Raw genomic sequence first — 18213 nt, 5'->3', positions numbered from 1 at the left:
GACAGTGATGAGCACATATGGTTCTGATGACTCTTGCGGGCATTCTGAGAGGAAAGGCCCCTATCTGCTTATGTCAAATTTTCAGCAATGATGAGTGAATGTTTCTTGGTCTGTGTGAGCTTGTGGGAACTAGCACATAGACCCAGAGAGCACGAAGGAAGTTCAGTTTCTGTAAATGGAACAAAAGTCTGACATGTGTAGGTTTTACGCAATTCACATACGTATGCAGAACTCAGCAATAGTTGTTTGCACCAGTTAATTTGTTCTAATATAGGTCTCATATACGACGAACCAGCCATCCTTCAACTACGAACAGCATTCAGATTAATTTTTGTTGCGGTCTCGTTCTCTGAATGGCACGCACTGAACAGCTGAAACGTACACAAGTGTGCACGAGTAATTAGTGACAGAATATTTAAAAGTGAGTTTACACAATGCCTGCTATTCTTAGTTTAGAAAAATCAGGCAATAAGCCTTCCCTGCTTATTTATATCACAGCATCAGCAAGAACAGCAGAGCGGCCCACATCTAGAGGGGGGCCTGATTCATCCATGGGAAGAAAACTGAACCTTCGTCTTCAACAGAGACCTACCTGATCCCAACTGTAAAGGATAGACTGTGCTTTCTTTATGTATGTAGGTGAAGATCCTACATGTGAGCGAGGCACCTCCATGTGAGTGGGCCGTGCTCACTGTCAGAATGTCTGGCATTACTCGAAGCAGTGGAGAGGACTTGGCTGTGTCACACACACTCCGAGGCACGCGTCTCCACGATTTTATTCGGACATAAATAGAGCACTTGTGCTACGGCTGCCATGCCGGCTGGTCATCCTTTCATCTTGGTCCATGCAAGACAGCACATTGAATACCCTCGTTTTTCTGCTCTTGGCTCCCTGGTGCCAAAGCAGGCACATCCGAATTTTGAAAGCGAAAACAATCTCGCATATTGCATACCACCTGATGAATATCATGCGATACCTGCTTTAGCTCCAGCCATAAAGAGCACAACTGTGAGCGAGGGCAAACTGATGTGGTTATCTGGCCATAAATGTAATGTCATGCCAGGTCTTGCGCTCTACAGTGAAGAATCTTTACGAGAGAACGCAACTTGTGCTGTGAAAGCTCGACTTTAAAAGTTTTTTTTTATTTTTTTAAACAAAAATCATCTTGGTAGAAATTTCAGGAATGAAAGAGAATGAACTGCTCTATTAAACCCACGATCGTTTGTATATTTACCTGGACCACCTCAGGGTGAAATAAATGGATGTTTATGGTTCAAAACAAATTTTTCTGCAACTTTAGTATATTTTTTTTACTTCAACATACTCAGTTTCATCAGTTGTAACATTATTTATAGGTAATAGTGCACGTCTAGGGAATCAAAATGACTAATTCCTAATATCCAAGAGCAAGTCGATATTAAAACGGAACGACAGAATGAAAAAATAACATAATTTTTACATTTTACTTATATTCTAAAAAAAGTACAGTCAAACCCCGCAACAAGGAATGCCGCAGGAGAGAAATTTCCACCACAATGAAGTATTTCGGCCACAACAAAGTATTTTCGATTCCTCATCAGCATGCCATACAAGGCAATGCAATTATTTTCCTTCAACACAAACAATTTTCGGAACAAGGTTCCACTTCAACGAAATTTTTCCCAGTAAGCGGCCGAATTTTTTTTTTCGTGCGTCCACACGTGCCCGCATCTCATTAGGTTTCACCAAACACGGCTGCTGAACACAGTTTGCACTTTCAATAGCGCAACGGACATTCCCTGGAGAACCGGAATTAATGTGCAATCATGTGCACATAAACATGCGATGCGGTGCACGAATGCCTGCGATGGTTATGCCGATGGCCCGGACACTAGGCAAGGCGGCTCTTCGGCTTTTTCGCTCGCTTCAATGACGAAGGAATAATGGAAATGAGTTCTACAGCATTTATTTCAGTGTGAAGTAATAGTGTCAACAGAAATCAGTGAAAGTGTTAAACGTTATACAATAACCACTGGCTAGTTTCAGAGCACTTTTTTAGCGAACCCTATGCTAGGCTAGTCAAGAGAGCATTTTGGGTAAGTGTCTTAGGTCACTACAGGTGCCCTGACTTTCCACAAAATCCAATTTCAATTTCCGCTTTCTTCCTTTCTTCTTTCCTTCCCGCCTTTATCCCTTCCCTTACAACATGGTTCCAGTGCCCACAGAGATATGTGAGAAAGTTACTGCACCATTTCCTTTCTTCAAAAACCAAACAAAACAAGTGAGCCCCCAGGGTTCACAGCATGGCCAAGTACAGCCACTGCGAGTGTCGCTAGTTCTTGGTCAATGTCTCAACAGAACATCACTCAGCTGGTATGTTCACACTGCAAGTTGCAAACTGTAAAACGACTTCGAAGAACTGTAGCAACTACATTTATGGTACGTCGTCTAAAGGATTAATTTCGAAGTGCATGTGACCGCTAGCTACTCAACACGCAGTGACGCGGGTGCACGCACACATAGACTATGCCGAAATGCGTCCAGGCAGCGCGATCTAAGTATGGGTTCACACACGATTAAAGGGGCTCTGAAACACCTTCTGAGGAGAGGTCATCAAATCGCTCAATCACTGTATTGTGTTGTCACGAAAACATGAGCCAAATAATACTCTTCTACACGCAGCAGAGGAACCACAATCACACGTTAAATTTGGCGAGCCCTTCCCGGCAACTTTTTCATGCTCGCACCCTCCTCCGTTGCTCGCATCTACGTATACATGTTGAGAGGTGGCTGCTGGTTAGATTCTTTCAGATGTCAGGGAGCTTTCTCTTGCTGGAGAAATTTCTCTTGCTGGCGACGATTTGCGCCTGTATTTGCGCTAAAGTTGTGCTTTCACTGTACACGCTAGACAGAAAGCTCACCGCATTTAGTTGGAATACTTCCCACGCTTCTTTGACGGACCCGGCGGGGCCATGTTGTCCACAACCCGAGTGTGCACCACACCGCTCGTTAAACACACGCAAAGATAAGGTACTTTTCTTTCAAAGCGGCGGAACCAACGGACGCAATCACAAAACAGCGAAAAGATATAACTTCGTGAGGACTGAGCGCCACTCGGTCAATGCAGTTAGAGAAACCCAAGTGACGAAACGTCAAAGGGCGAACGTATGAGACCCTCCACGGTGGCTCAGTGGTTAGGGCGCTCGACTACTGATCCGGAGTACCCGGGTAGGAACCCGACCGCGGTGGCTGCGTTTCGATGGAGGTGAAACGCAAAGGCACCCATGTGCTAGGCGATGTCAGTGCACGTTAAAGGTTCCCAGGTGGTCGAAATTTGCCGGAGCCCTCAATTATGGCACCTCTTTCTTCTCTCAGTCCCTGTTTTATCCCTTCCCGCCGAGATGTGAGATAGCTCCTGCACAATTTCCTTCCCCCAACAACCAATTTTCAATGTATGGGACAAACGATAACTGCCCGCGACGTCGGCGACAAAAGCAAGCTGACGGTGATGACAATCCGGCTGCCACCTCGAAGTGTCAGAGATCGCAGTGACCTCTACAGGCAACAATGAGGTACCGAAAGTGTGTCAAGCCAAGCCAATTGCGGTGTAAATCCACCTCAATCCAAGATGGCGCCTTTTGCATCGTCGAAAAGCCGATAAGGTGGCCGATTTTGGGGAGAATGACGGTGCCTCATCAAGGTCCGAAATATCCTACAACTCCGAATTATTGGAGTCCGAATTACCCGTCGGCTACTGTATTAGTGAAGAGGAGTGCTTTAACATTCCAGCCATTCTGCAACTTTATTAGAGCCTCTTTCAGAGCCCCTTTAAAGCAATGGCGCTTTCAGAACGCGTTCAGAAAAAAAAAAAAAATTAGTTTTGACAGCAAATGTAGCAATGTGCATTCATTGCATGATTCTGAGATTTTCGGAGTGCCAAGAAAATCGCCAAGACAGCCATTTCGAAACGGAGAAAACAAAAACTGACATATTTTTGTAAAGTAAATGTTATTCATGAACTATTTAGTCCAAAATGTCAATGCTGTGAATGCTCTGGCCCGATTTCATGACAACGTAGCTTCCACTTCAACGAAATTCAGGAGACACGCGATTTAGTTGAAGCAGGATTCAACTGTATTTATATCGAGCAAAAATACATGATCTGAATCATATCAAAAACCGGAATCTCTGCAAATGTCCTTAAAAAATTATTTGTGGAGCATTTTCTAAAAATGTGAGTTCTTTATCAATTATTGAGCAGTGCTTAGTTTCACACCTTTTTAAAACATTCAAACTGCGCTCACCTCTTGGCTAAATTTTTTTTGGCAAAAATATTTTAGCATGAGGGGTAGCGCAAACCAAGACAATGGACAAAGAACAGATACATACACAACTCTTGGTCTCTGCTATCTCTCATGCCATGGATCAATGATACTAACTTGCCCAAGTTTCCACCTTTGTGAAAAAATTTTTAGGCTTAGATTAGGCATGTTGCGATCAGGTGCCATTCATTTTTCTCAACAAATCAGTGACGGCTACGAGCAATATCTGGGACGTTAGGCTTGGAATGACCGAATAACATCAAATATGAGAACTGAAATTGAGCAATTACCAAACAATGGTACCATTTAAGCAGGGCAGAAGGTATTTCTAAGCATTTCTTTTCTAAACTAACACACTGTGCTTAGTAAGTCAAACTTAATTACGAGGGAGCCTCCTCGGAGCCATGCCATCACAAACAACTGATGGAGCAAGAACACTGATATAGTAAAGATTACTGCTGGTCCGAGTGACTTTGCTACAGAGGAGTTTTACTGAATATATCAGTAAAACCACGATATGCTTACGGTTTGTACTATTTCCCGGTTCTATGTTCAAAATCATGAAAGCAATGGAAATGTCACATGCAGTCACACTTTTTCTTTTGGTTCATGTGTTCCTGGATAATAGGGTTTCTAAGTAAAGAGGTGACAATTACAACTGTATGAAATGTTTAGCAACCAAAGAAGGTGCTAACATAGGGGCATACCAATCAAGGGGGCACATGATGCAGAGAGAAACGCAGCTGCAGTCAACTGTTAGGATGGCTTCTCTGCAGGCTTCTCTCTTGCCCCTATGTGATCAAGTGGCGTAGCGTTGTGCAAATGTGTTGTGACTGTATATTATTCCACCTGTTATCCCAACTGATGTTATACCTATCAGGCGACGTGGAGCTCAACCCAGGGCTAACGACATTATTTGACAATTCATCCGTTCTAGAAGCCCTCAAACGCCTTCAGGACGCAGAGGTCAGCACATCTACTGAACTAAAAGAACTTAAGGCTACGCAAGACAACCACGAAAAGTAATATCCGAGCTAAACAACCGCATTTCTTTGTTGGAAATTGCTCATAAGAAGGAACCAGCGGATTCGAAAATAGATTAAACTAATGAAATAAAGCATGAACTTGCAGTCCTTCAGGCCGCCAATATTGACGCAAGCCATCGTATGCGAAGAAACAACTTACTTTTCTTTGGCCTTAAGGACTGCGGAAAAGATAGTTGGGAAGAGTCTGAAAAAACAGGTACGAGCTTTTTGCTCTACTGAGCTCGGTGTGCAACTAGACATAGGTAGTATAGAACGTGCACATCGACTCGGAAAATACCGTACGGATAAACAGCACCCAATCATTATTAAATTTGATCATTTTAAGACAGAAGAAAACATTCTGTCGTGTGGGCCCGAACTTAAAGACACGGTCTACACAATCAGAGAAGATTTTGCCCCTGAAACTCGTTTTGCTCGTTCCAAACTTCTGCAGTTCATCTGTCCCCAAAAGTGTGCCTTCACACTACGACTAGATAAACAGCACGTTGCAAAAAAGTGCTTTACTTAACAACCCCACTATTGACACGGTGACGGAATGTACGGCATGTATTACCAACGTCAATGGTAGTGAATAACGTGCAACGAATCATGTTCACAGCAGACGTCCTATATCTTACCTCGACATCCATATCACATTCACCAACATAAGGAGCGTAATTCCAAAGCGTGACCAGCTTCTTAGCTTCATCGACGACATTGATGCACACATTATCATTCTAACTGAAACCCGGTTAACTGAAGATATCCTCGATAACGAAGCGCTTCCCACTAATCTCAACTTCACCATGTACCGGCGTGATCGCAGCAACCGTAGAGTGGGTGGCGTTCTAATAGCTATAAGAAATACATTGTCATCATATTTAGTGTACCACGACGACGTACTTGAATTATCATGGGTTTGTTTTCATACCTCAACTGCGAAAGCTCTAATTGGCATTTGTTACCAGCCACCCGATTATGGGCCACCTTTTAGCAACTCACTCTACCGTAGTTTAACATATATTAAAGATAACTTCCCCAAATCACCGTTTTTCTATTTGGCAATTTTAATTTCCCCCAGATTAACTGGCATCTACTTAGCGTACGTGGTAAATCGAAGTCCAGTGAACCCAAGCAATTCCTCAATCTAACCCTTGATTTCAGTCTCCATCAAGCCATAACACTTCCGACGAGAGGGAATAACACCCTTGATCTCTTGCTGACGTGCAGTCCTGAAGACATTAAAGGTGTAACGGCTCTTCCTGGACTCAGTGACCATGCACTTCTACACATTTCCATATCACTACTGCTGAAAGTTAGATCAACCGCTGAAAAGATAATCTTCAATTACAATTAAGCAAACTTCGATGCTATCAACGCGGAACTTACACGCTTTTATGAGCAGTTTTGCGAGCCTTATCTATCAAGAACAGTTAACCATAACTGAGAATTATACAAAACAACAATAATAAACCTCAAACAAATACATCCTAAAAATAAATATTAGGTCCGATCATAACAACGAGTGGTTTACCGTAAGCCTGAAACGTCTCCTAAAGAGGAAAAAGCACCTCTATCGATCAGCATAGAAATCTAACTCCCCTACGACATGGGACTGATATTATCAATGTACAAAAATGTATACTGAAAGGTTATCTGCTGCAAAAAATAAATTCTTTTCCATCGATCTACTTAGAATCGTACAGTCGAACCCCAACAAATTCTGGCACATCCTATAACCTAGGTCTCACCCGAACCAAATAGCGCTTAAGGGAACTGATGGAGAGCCAGTCGAACCAGATCAGTGTGCAAGCATTTTGAACCGCTATTTCGTCTCGGTGTTCTCTTTTGTAATCACCTCTACCGCCATAACTTCACCAGAATCCACATCAATTACGATGCCTATGATCCAGGTTGATGCCAACGGTATCAATAACCTTATACCTTCTCTCAAATTGTCTTCACCAGCAGGCTGTGACCATATCAATAGTAAACAACTAAAAATCACATCAGCGACGTTGGTTTAGATACTACAATTAATCTTTACCCATTCTTTACAATCGGAGGAAGTTCCGGATGATTGGAAAATTGCCAAAATCATCCAAGCCTTTAAATCTAGCGACCGCCAATTAGCTTCTAACTACCGTCCTATTTCTCTAACCAGTGTGCCATCAAAGTTACTCGAACACATTATATCCACGAACCTAATGACACATCTTTTTTTTTATTCACATACCCTAAAGGCTCTTTTCAGGCATTACATAGGAAGGGTGTACAGTTACAACTAAACAATTCTCCACACATAGTTCTACAAGCAACACAAATCCAAAACAACAGGCAAAATCGAAAAAAAAAGTACAGAAAATTCGAAGCTGAGCATATGCAGAAATCGAGCCTTCCTAATCAGAATTTATTTGTAAAAAACACTTTAGTTTTTGTGCAAGGGTGTCATGATTTAAGGTGAAGACATTATCACCTGGAAACATGTTCCAAATGAACACCTAGGTATTTGACTGTAGAGACATTCTCAATGGGAATACTATTCATGGAATAACAGTGATTTTGAAGCTGGTTATTGGTAGTGAATGCAATAGCCTTTGTTTTAGAGACGTTAATTTGCATTTGCCACTGTTCACACCAAGTGGTGATTCTGTCCAGGTCTGTCTGCAAAGAGTTGGTGCCGTCAGGGTTCTAATCTGTCTATATATAGCACAGTCATCAGCAAATAATCTAGTAGTAGAGGTAATTAATTCACTGATATCATTAATGTAGATCAGGAATAAAATTGGTCCAAGCACCGAGCCTTGTGGCACGCCAGATTTTACCACAGTTAGGGAAGAACAACACCCATTTACACAGACATATTGCTAACGATTGGTAAGAAAGTTAGTAATCCAGGTAATAATATGCTTGTTATGTTGAGAGAATTTAGCTTCAGTAATAAACGATAATGGGGTACCTTATAAAACGCTTTAGCGAAATCAATAAATATAGTGTCAATCCTTAACTTAGCGTGCACAGCATGATGAAGTCTTGAATCTAACGACTTTTTTAATTCGCATCAGCATGGTTTTAGGAAACACCTTTCATGTGAAATCCAGCTTGCCGAGTTCATACACGATTTGTTTGAATCCATGAATGACAACCTCCAAATAGATGCTACATTCCTCGATTAGTCCAAAGCATTTGATCAGGTCCCCCACAATCATTTACTCCAAAAACTTTCATCGCTAAGAATTCCCGTCAATTTAATCCGTTCGGCCGAAAATTTTCTCTCACGGCGCAAGCAGTTCCCTTCTACGAATGGTAGCCACTCTCCTCTTTCCAATGCAACATCGGGAGTACCTCAAGGCGCCGGCCTGTCGCCACTACTATTCCTAATTTACATTAATGACCTCCCTCGCAATATCAAATCGGAATTACGGCCTTTTGCCGATGATTGTGTCATATACAGAGTGATTAGGGCGATCAACGATTCATCTTTGCTTCAGTCCGATCTTGACACACTCTCCTCTTGATGCGATAAATCCTTCCTCTGCTTAAACATCAAAAAATGGAAATCCATGTCGTTCACCAGAAAACATATCATGAATCAGCATCAATACCGTATTGGCTCATTTTCCATTGACCTCGCATTATCCTACAGATATCTTGGCCTCCATCTAACACCATTGCTATCATGGGCAAGTCACGTTCAAAACATCTGCGCTGAAGCCTCAAGCACACTCGGATACCTGCGCCGTAACTTGAAGGCCGCATCCCTTGACATAAAAAAACTAGCATATATAACATTCATTCACCCAAAACTAGAATATGCGTCATCCATTTGGCACCCATCACAAGCGTACCTCACCGCTGACCTTGAAGCCGTACAGAATCGCGCCATCCAATTTTTAATATCTTGATATTCAAGGAAAACCAGTATCACCACGCTGAAACACACCCTTGCCATTCCATCACTCGAGTCACACCACATTATATCTCACCTTTGCCTTATTCATCATTTGTATTATCACCCACGTACGAGACACAAAAAGCTAAAACCCCCGCACAGGACGTCTAGCCGCTTAAGCCATGCCCATAGCATTGCACGCATCAACTGTCGCACCTTAGCACTAAAGTCATGATCTTTTCCGGACGCAATAGCACTATGGAATGGCCTGCCAAATACCATCGCATCATGCACTTACCGCAAATCATTTCGGGATAACCTAAAGGACCATTTTTCATAAGGGCAAAAAGTTCCTGCCATATTCACCTCGGCCCTTTGAACAGCTGTTTATTGCCACTTTTCTTTTTTACGCCATGCTTTTTGCACTGTATTTTTCTGTTGTATTGATTGATTGAGTGCCGCATATATAATTTTTTTCCTGTTTCGATCCCGTGCATTCCACTTTGCATCATATACGCGTCACAAGATCATTTAACTGTTACTAACTCTTACTTACTGTTTTTTTGTTATTGTTCTCTTTTATCAATTTATTCTTTGTCTGTTTTGACCTTGATCTTGCTCCCCCCTTATGTAATGCTTTCGGGCCTTAAAGGGAAAAAAATAAATGAAATGAAATGAAATAACTGTGATGAGCAAAGCATTAAAAGAAAAGAAAAATGGCGGTAACAACTTTTGCTCTCACTGGACTAGACAGCTAAGTTTCTTTTTGCTCTAAGGACAGCGTAAGTGTGAACAGGAGTAAGCAAGCACTCCATATATATTACTACAAAGTCTTCAGACCCTGCACAAACAAACCCAATGAAACTGCCAATAGATGTCTTTGCACTCAATTCTCGATGCAGTTCACTTGTGAGAACTGTAGGAGTTTTGGATGATATACCGTATTTACTTGCGTAATGAAGCCACTCGCATAATGAACCAGCCCCCCCCCCCCCCCCCACTTCTGTTGGCCAGAATTTACTTTTTTTTGTTTTCCAGCCAAGCGACCTCCTCAGTTTTCGCTGCCGTCTCCAGCACAGACCTTGGCAGCGGGCCAAGATGCTGCCCGCCTGGACGTCACCACTTGTTTGTTTATAAAAGGAGAGCTCCAGCCAGAGGGGTGGGTGGAAACGAAGGAAGAGGGGGGGGGGGGGGGGGGGGGGGGGGGACATCAAGCTGCTGTGTGCGCTGATAACATCATTTGTTTTATATATTTCCAGGAGAGCTCCTGCCAAGTTCGCAGCGCTCCACGAACTTGGCAGAGTGCCAAGACGCTGTGAGCTCTAAGCTAAAGCTTAAACATTCGCATTAGACACTGGTCACTGTCCTGTTTTTACCTGGCAGTAAAAAACGCGTCCCTGACCAGGTGCCACAGGCTAGCACAAAATTGCCGGATCGGATTGCGTCAAACTGAAGGATGCTAAACACTAGTAGCACGAAGGCGTCTGACCGCGCATTTGGTGATGACGGCCACATGGGTTTGTTGATGATGGAAGGACGGACAGAGATATATGAAATCTCGACCCTTCCAAAAAAAGCTGTTGGAAACTTTTTTTTCCCGCGTAATAAACACTTCCCCCAAACTGATGTCAACTTTTCTGGAAAAAAAGTGGTTTCATTACGCGAGTAAATACGTATTTTTTGTAATATATTATTTTTCTCTGCATTTTTCAAGACCGTATAAACGAAATTCTAGTGTTCTACCAGACACAGGACAGGAGATGAGTTTCAAGCAAAGCAAAACCTACCTTGGCATGCAGTCGATCAGTGCCATCTCGAATCCGCTTCTCAGCCTCGGTTCTGTCCAGGGACCCCATACACTGCACAGCTGCCAGCAGCTGTGGGTGCCATGGTGCAACCAGTTCATAGGCCAGTGCGGCACGCTTCAGCTCTGAGCCCAGAGCAAATCCAGCTGCACACTGCACCAGACCGGTGTTGCGTCGCACCTGCAGGGCACAGGCACAAATGATTGCACCAGCAATTTATTTATTTATACATACTGCAGCCACTAAAAAGGGCTACTGCAGGAGTGAGAGAAAAAAACTCTTAGACTATCCTCGGTAAGTCGTTTCAGTGTGTTATCAGCCAAATTTTCGTTATATCCGAGCTTGACACACTAAAATTCATTATATCAGAGGTAACACATGGAAGTTCATTATATTCAATGTTTACACAAGCAAGTTTGTTATATCTGAGGTCGCATACTGAGGTTAGGTATATTCAAGGTTAACACATGAAAGTTTGTAATTTAAGGTGGCATAATAAGGTTCGTTATATCTGATACCCCTGTCACACGGGCACCGCCAAGGCCTTTGATAATCAGGTCCTTAGTACATTCAAAGGCTTAAGGAGTGCAGCTACATGGCACTAATGTTGCGCCTTTGCCGCTAAGGGCCTTGGAGGTGAAGGCGCCCATCAGAGACCTTTGGAGCCCAAAGGCGCGGCAGCCTTTGAGAATGTGCGATCATAGTGCCGTCCAACGTCAAAAAGTAAAAGCAATAAAAAAACAGAGGCAGCCATCAATGTTTGAAAACATCTTTGAAAAATATGAAAGATGTGTCTGGCTTTGCTTTTTGTGTGGGTGTTTATATTTTATGCCCAGATTTCAAGACAATGAAAGTGTCGCAGCGACACCGAATGCCCCTGGTGGCGAGGGCAATACACAAAACCTGCTGCTGCTGATGAGAGTAGTTGTTGCAGTTCTTTTAAAGAAGCAATCAGGACAAAAAAATTGTCTGAGCTCAACGAATGAACAGGATTTCCCACTTTAATTTTAAAACACTCACTTCAACCACCTCGAGCACAGCAGCAGGTGCTAAGCCTCAATGGCTGTTCCACCTTTGGGCTGCTGCACCGTGTAGCTGCGTCGCTGCTCCTTTAAGCTTTCGCTCCTTTGGTGAAAAAAGGTGCCTTAGCTGGAAAGGCCTTCGAGGAATGCTGTGTGACAGGGGTATGAGGTTAACCCACAAAAGGCTGAGGTAGTATACAATGTTTGTTTGCAGTCCAGTGAGCAGGTTGCTGCCTGGCACTGACCATTTCTTCTTGCAAAGACCCTTCAAATGCTAGTGCATTAAAAGGAATATCTGGAAAACACTAATAAGCCAGGGTACAAGATAAGGAACTAAATATAAATTCGAGGACAAAAGTGTGAGGTTGTGGGTTCAGATCCCACCAGCGGCATGTGGTTGTTTTTTCTGCTTCTTTCTTATCAATTCTTTCAACAATAAAACAATTACATTATTAATTTCCCATAGATCAACACCATAAAAAAGAAAGAAACGCTCTCTTAAGCTCCTTTGTTTCATGACTGCTGGCTTACTTCGGATAAATATAATACGGTAACATACGTATATAAAAAATAGAATGTAATAAGGATGCAGCAAGGTAAAATAAACATTGTACAGTGAATACAATACTATTAAATATGAACCGTCATGTCATATGAATTGCAATTAAAAATGAGTTTCTCCAGAGATGGGTTACTCCAGAGATTAAGTTCAAATGTTAGATTATCCTTAGAAACAAACTATATGACATAGCACGAGCAAAGTAGGGCCTAAAGGGGCCCCGAAACACATAACCAGTGCATTGTTTTACCTCTTGGTTGCATAGAATGAGTTACAGTGATGCTATTAGCATCGGTTGCACAGCGTATACTCTGGTTTTTAATATTTTAGTTAGCTCGCAAAAACAAATTTATGGCGCTGACGGTGTTACCATACAGTGGCGGTTTTTAGCAGTAGATATGACATCACTTGGTGGGAGCTTGATGATTGGACAAACAGTAAATACAGTTGACGACCGATATTTCGGACCCTCTATGGACCGCGAAAACGATCGAAAAATCAGGCAGTCCAGAAAATCAAATTTCACCAAAAAAATCACGGACTTATTGCCAATATGCCGGACGAAGGGGTCAGTTGTATTGCACACATTCTAAAGCTCCTCATGACTGCATTTCGCCGCGCGAGACGTGCACAGACGACGGATGGCAACTGCTTTCATGAGCTCGGCCTGGCTGTGCTGCCCTCAGCATGTCGCCGATAACCGCACGAATTGGGACAAAGTCTAGACGGGAGAGTGAGCACGCCGCTGCGAGAACTGCGGTGCACCCACAATACGATGGGCCCAAAACGAGAACACGAAGATGGCGAAACATTAAGAACCGAGAAACGGCTGAAGCAAGCACTCCGACTGCATTGGCCTTCGACAGTAGGCCTAGCGACCAGAACCATAATTGGCATCGCATCCGGCGATATGCACTCTGTGTTGGCTTCCGTATAATGAGAGGCGTCTTGCCTGTCATCAAAACGCCAGTTGTTTATGGTTTTACAATAGAGGAGTCAGGGTTGCGGTGCGTTTTGCCGCGGGTACGCTAACCTCACTTTGAAATGCACCACCATTTCCTCCCGTGCTCGCAATCTGCGTGAAGCCGTAAGTCTTCCACGTGCTTCGTTGCTACCTTTTCCCATAATCGGGCCAAAAGACTTGGCACAGATGAGTTCCGCGAACTCTGACTACTGTTCAAGTTCGTGTGGCAGAAGACATTCAAGAACAGAACGAATTCGAAACCACGCGGGCGCAGTGTGCTGACTCGCGCAGAATTCCACCATCGCAAGCTAAGAGGCTCCATTTAAACTTGTATTTCGTTTTTTTTATCAAGTTTTCGATCTTTCCTGCAATTTGAATGAATGAGGTTCCACTGTACACATTATACAGTGGGCCGCCGTGGTGGCTGAGTGGTTATGGCGCTCGGCTGCTGGCCCGAAAGATGTGGGTTCGATCCCGGCCACGGCGGTCGAATTTCGATAGAGGCGAAATTCTAGAGGCCCGTGTGCTGTGCGATGTCAGTGCAAGTTAAAGAACCCCAGGTGGTCGAAATTTCCGGAGCCCTTCACTATGGCGTCTCTCATAGCATGAGTCATTTTGGGACGTTAAACCCCCATAAACTAAACCAAATATTATATGGCGGCTTGGATATTGATGGCGAGTGCGAACGATATCCGAAAAATCGGGCAGTCAGCTGCGGTGCGTCCGAAATTTCAAGCGCTCTTATACATTGGCTCTATGGGCTATGTCACGGTGCCGCGAAAAAGTCCGAATAATCAAGCTTGTTCGAAAAATCAGGCGTCCGAATTTTCAGTTGTCGACTGTATACTGAAAATTGGGTTAATAACTAGAAATCCTTTTTGTCAAATTTTTGTGTTTTATATTACATCAACAAAACCAACTTGTTTGCCTTAGATAAAAGCGTTGCAAGGCAAGTAAAACAAAAACGCACCACCAGGGGCTCTGGCTACTTTTTGCAAAGAAAGACTTTGCGCCTCTCTGTAAACATTCTACGACCTAGCACACGACACTTATGGCTACTCTCTATGTATCTGAAAACGGCTTTGCGGAATCGATCCGATCGAGCCATTGCACTCTTTAAGCGTTCATTTCGGTTCCAAGGAAGGATGCAACGAAAAAAACCTTTCGTTTCACATTTAGCAGAGCGCATCGTCAGCTTGTGGAAGATCACTGGGTGGTGGCGCCAGATGGCGCCACGTTCCCGTCAACAGCGCGCGCTCCTTGCTCGTCGCGACTAACCAGCACGCTAGGAGCGACGGTAGCTACGGGTCATGGGGGGTGGTAAGCAGTAGCGGTACGCGCTATGCTAAATGTGTCTGATATCTTGCGCAGGCTTTCACACCGTCGCAGTATCTCGCACTGGAATTCGGATCCAGTTCGGATCGCGTTCGGATCCATAAGTCAGGGAACATCACTGATCAGTGTTCCCTTCTACGCCATCAACGTGACGACGAAGCATCGCTGGGTCAGCTGGGCGCTCACACGGTTGTTGTAACCATGCAAACGGTGCTGCCAGCCTTGGCAAGAACGAGTTATACCTGTGCTACACGGGTACGTTGAAATGACATTCGAGTCGAGCGGCATTCGAAACTTTGAATGGCATTTGGACTGGACGGACCCGCACGGTGCTACACGACTATTCCAAAAGCATTCGAAAGCTTCAGTATTCTGCTGCCAAGCTACAGGGGCGCTGCTGCCGTCAAGTTTTGTTTTAAACAAATATAGCAGCAACAATTAATTTGTATAGTTACAGTCCGCTATAAAATTGCTACTTTTAAAAGTAATATGTCATTTCTAATAAATTTTACCATTTATTCATTGCTAAATGCCTCTGTTCTAACAGAGGCCCAAGCCCATACTATGCCATTTTTTGTGTGCGGTCTGTTGGCTACATTGGGCTCTATCTCCTGCGTGTGTCGCAAAAAACGAAAAAGTGCAATAAACTTCACTGAATAAAAAAAAAACTCACTTAAAATGTACACACAGATGGACACAAAATAAAAAGGCAAAACACAGCAAAAGCAACAGCACAAAGTGAAAAAACTGGCACCGGGCCAAAATGGCTGCCTTTCTTTCCTATGATGGGTCCCAGAGTATGCGGTAAATATTTGCTTGCTAACAAAACTTCTGCAAAAGATCCGTGCAGTGTATATAAACAGTATTTAGAATTTTATCGTTTAACGAACGTATTTGCACTTCAAAACTTATGCTGCCACCTATGGTGCGAAGATGCTGCGGTAGAGAGTACTCGTGCTTGCGCCTCGAAGGCATTCCAAAATCTCGAATGTCTCCGCGGAGCTCCGTCGACTCGAATGTCATGTGAACCGAATGCCGTTCAAAAACGTCGTGTAGCAGAGCAGGTTTGGCAGTTGAGTCGAATGACATTCGTTTGGAAGGCATTCGAAACGCCCGTGTAGCACAGGTATTACAGAAAACAGGCAACCATGGAGTGCAAACTTCCGCGACGTGCTCAGATAGGCTGTTTTGATTGGTCGCACTAAGTGTCGTCATTGGGAGAGTGAAATGAGAATGGGAAGCTGCGCGAAAATCAAGTTGAGGGCAGCATTTTGTTTGCTTGTACAGTAAAAGCGCGTTAATTCGACACTGACGGGACCGCGAAAAATTGTCGAATTAACCGAATGTCGAAATATCGAATGAACCACAAAAAACATGAAATTTGCCCCAGCATGACATATTGGCAAAAAAGTTTGTTATCGTCGTCTGCTTTTTCGGGCGAATTTGAGCGGCTACAATAGCTCTAACAGCTGCCAGATGCTCCGCGGCACGCGAACCATCCGGAATTTGTTCACAGAAGTCTTCCAGCACGGACAAGGCTTCTGCGGCTTCTTTCACCGCGCGCTTCGGCGTTTGGGGCAGGTGCTCACAATCGTCATCTTCCAACGAATCGTCGTTGTCGGCGCCTGTCACTTCTTGGATGATTTCGTCCTCGGTCAGCTGACCGGCAATGGCGACACCATCATCGATGGACACGTAATCCGCGAGCCGCACGGCAGGAGGCAAAACGCTGTCGAAACAGCTGTAGTCTTCTGTGGTTGCGTCAACTGCTTCTGTCGGCAGTTCCCCCACACCGCAGTTCGGTTGCACAAAACCGCTGTGCCGAAAGCAGTTCGCAATAACTGCTGTAGGCGTGTTGGCCCATTCGTGCGCCAGAATGTTCAAAGCGCTGAGGAGCGTAAGGTCGTACTTCTTCCCAGCTTCCATACAGAGAAGCATGCGCTGCAATACATGCTTTCTGTACTTGCTTTTTATATGCTGGATTATGCCCTGGTCCATGGGCTGAAGGGCTGCGGTTGTATTCGGCGGGAGGAACACAAGCTTAATCCATTCCAGGCCCGACACCTTGCAGTGAGCACTGCAATTGTCCACAACCATGAGGACCTTCCGTTTCTCAGCTCGAAAACGCCGATCCATTTGATGAAGCCGAGACTGAAATATGCTGGACGTCATCCAAGCCTTCCTGTTGGCTTGGTATTCAACCGGAAGGCGCCGCGCATTCTTGAAACACCTCGGCTTCTGAGCCTTTCCGATCACTAGGAGAGGCAGACGCTCTGTTCCCGTCATGTTGGCGGCAAGTAGCACAGTGACCCTTTCTTTGCTTCTTTTCCCTGCTGTGCAGGGGTTACCTTTAAAGGTGATCGTCTTATCCAGCGTGCTTTAAAGAAAACCGATGTTTCGTCGGCGTTAAATATATTCGGAGAGTCGTACGCAGCTAGGTGTTCACGAAGCCCGGTGATCCGCCACTCCTCGATCCTGTCTTCGTCCACGGATGCTCTTTCGCCACACACACTCTTAAAGTCAGATTGTGATGGCTTCTGAAGCGAGCAAGCCAACCTTCAGAAGCTTTGAACTCTTCAAGGTTCATTTTTGTGGCGAACCTTTCAGCCTGGGCACAAATTAATGGCCCACTCACAGGGAGGTAGGCCTCACGTGTGTTTCTAATCCATCGCATTACGGCTTCTTAGAGTTCCGGGTGGGCCGCAGTCCGCAGTCGTTTCCTTTTGTCACCGTAAACTTCACTGTCAAACGCCTCCATAATGCTGTTTTCATTCTTCATGTAAGTGGCCAAGGTGGTTCTTTTAACATCATACTTGACCATCACGTCAGAGCGTGAAACACCATCCTTCAGCACCTTCAATATTTCCACTTTCGTGGCTAGGTCCTTCGCCTGGTTGTACTTCGGCCGCTTTGCCGGTGTCGCCATCGGAGCAGGACGCGATGGCGAGGCGCGCAGGCATGGCGCGCTACGCACTCGAAAACAGCACAGTAAACACGCTGGCAAAGCACGCAATATCCAGAAAAGGCGTGTTAGGGTTCAATAACCGCGATCGTAGCAGCAAGAAACACGGGGCAACGACAACACACGCCAAAACGAGACTTGCTGAAGATAGGGTTAACACGACAACTGAGCACGACTGCAAGAGGCAACGAAGCACAAAGAAAGACACCGGGCGCTTCGGCCACTGCTAACCTTGCTTCCATCGCCCTGTTTTGCACTGCTGATGACGATGACCGTACGGATGGCCTACGCTACATTCTTTTTTTCCAACTTTACAGTAGCGCCGCTCTTGGCGGGCCGTGGAACTA

At 44.5% G+C, this 18213-nt stretch overlaps 1 protein-coding gene across 2 annotated transcripts in view; it reads right to left on the bottom strand.

Annotated features, from left to right (window-relative positions):
* LOC144127943 (uncharacterized) overlaps window positions 1-18213 on the bottom strand; it is a 134633-nt gene that overhangs the window by 15649 nt on the left and 100771 nt on the right. For both annotated transcript variants that reach the window (XM_077660959.1, XM_077660960.1), the window contains one exon: window positions 11007-11204. In XM_077660959.1, the coding sequence (XP_077517085.1) occupies window positions 11007-11204 (198 nt within the window). The remainder of the gene's footprint in view (window positions 1-11006; window positions 11205-18213) is intronic.

This window comes from Amblyomma americanum, chromosome 4, assembly GCF_052857255.1.
Source record: "Amblyomma americanum isolate KBUSLIRL-KWMA chromosome 4, ASM5285725v1, whole genome shotgun sequence".
Lineage (NCBI taxonomy): Eukaryota > Metazoa > Arthropoda > Arachnida > Ixodida > Ixodidae > Amblyomma > Amblyomma americanum.
This window is presented reverse-complemented; position numbering and strand designations above follow the sequence as displayed.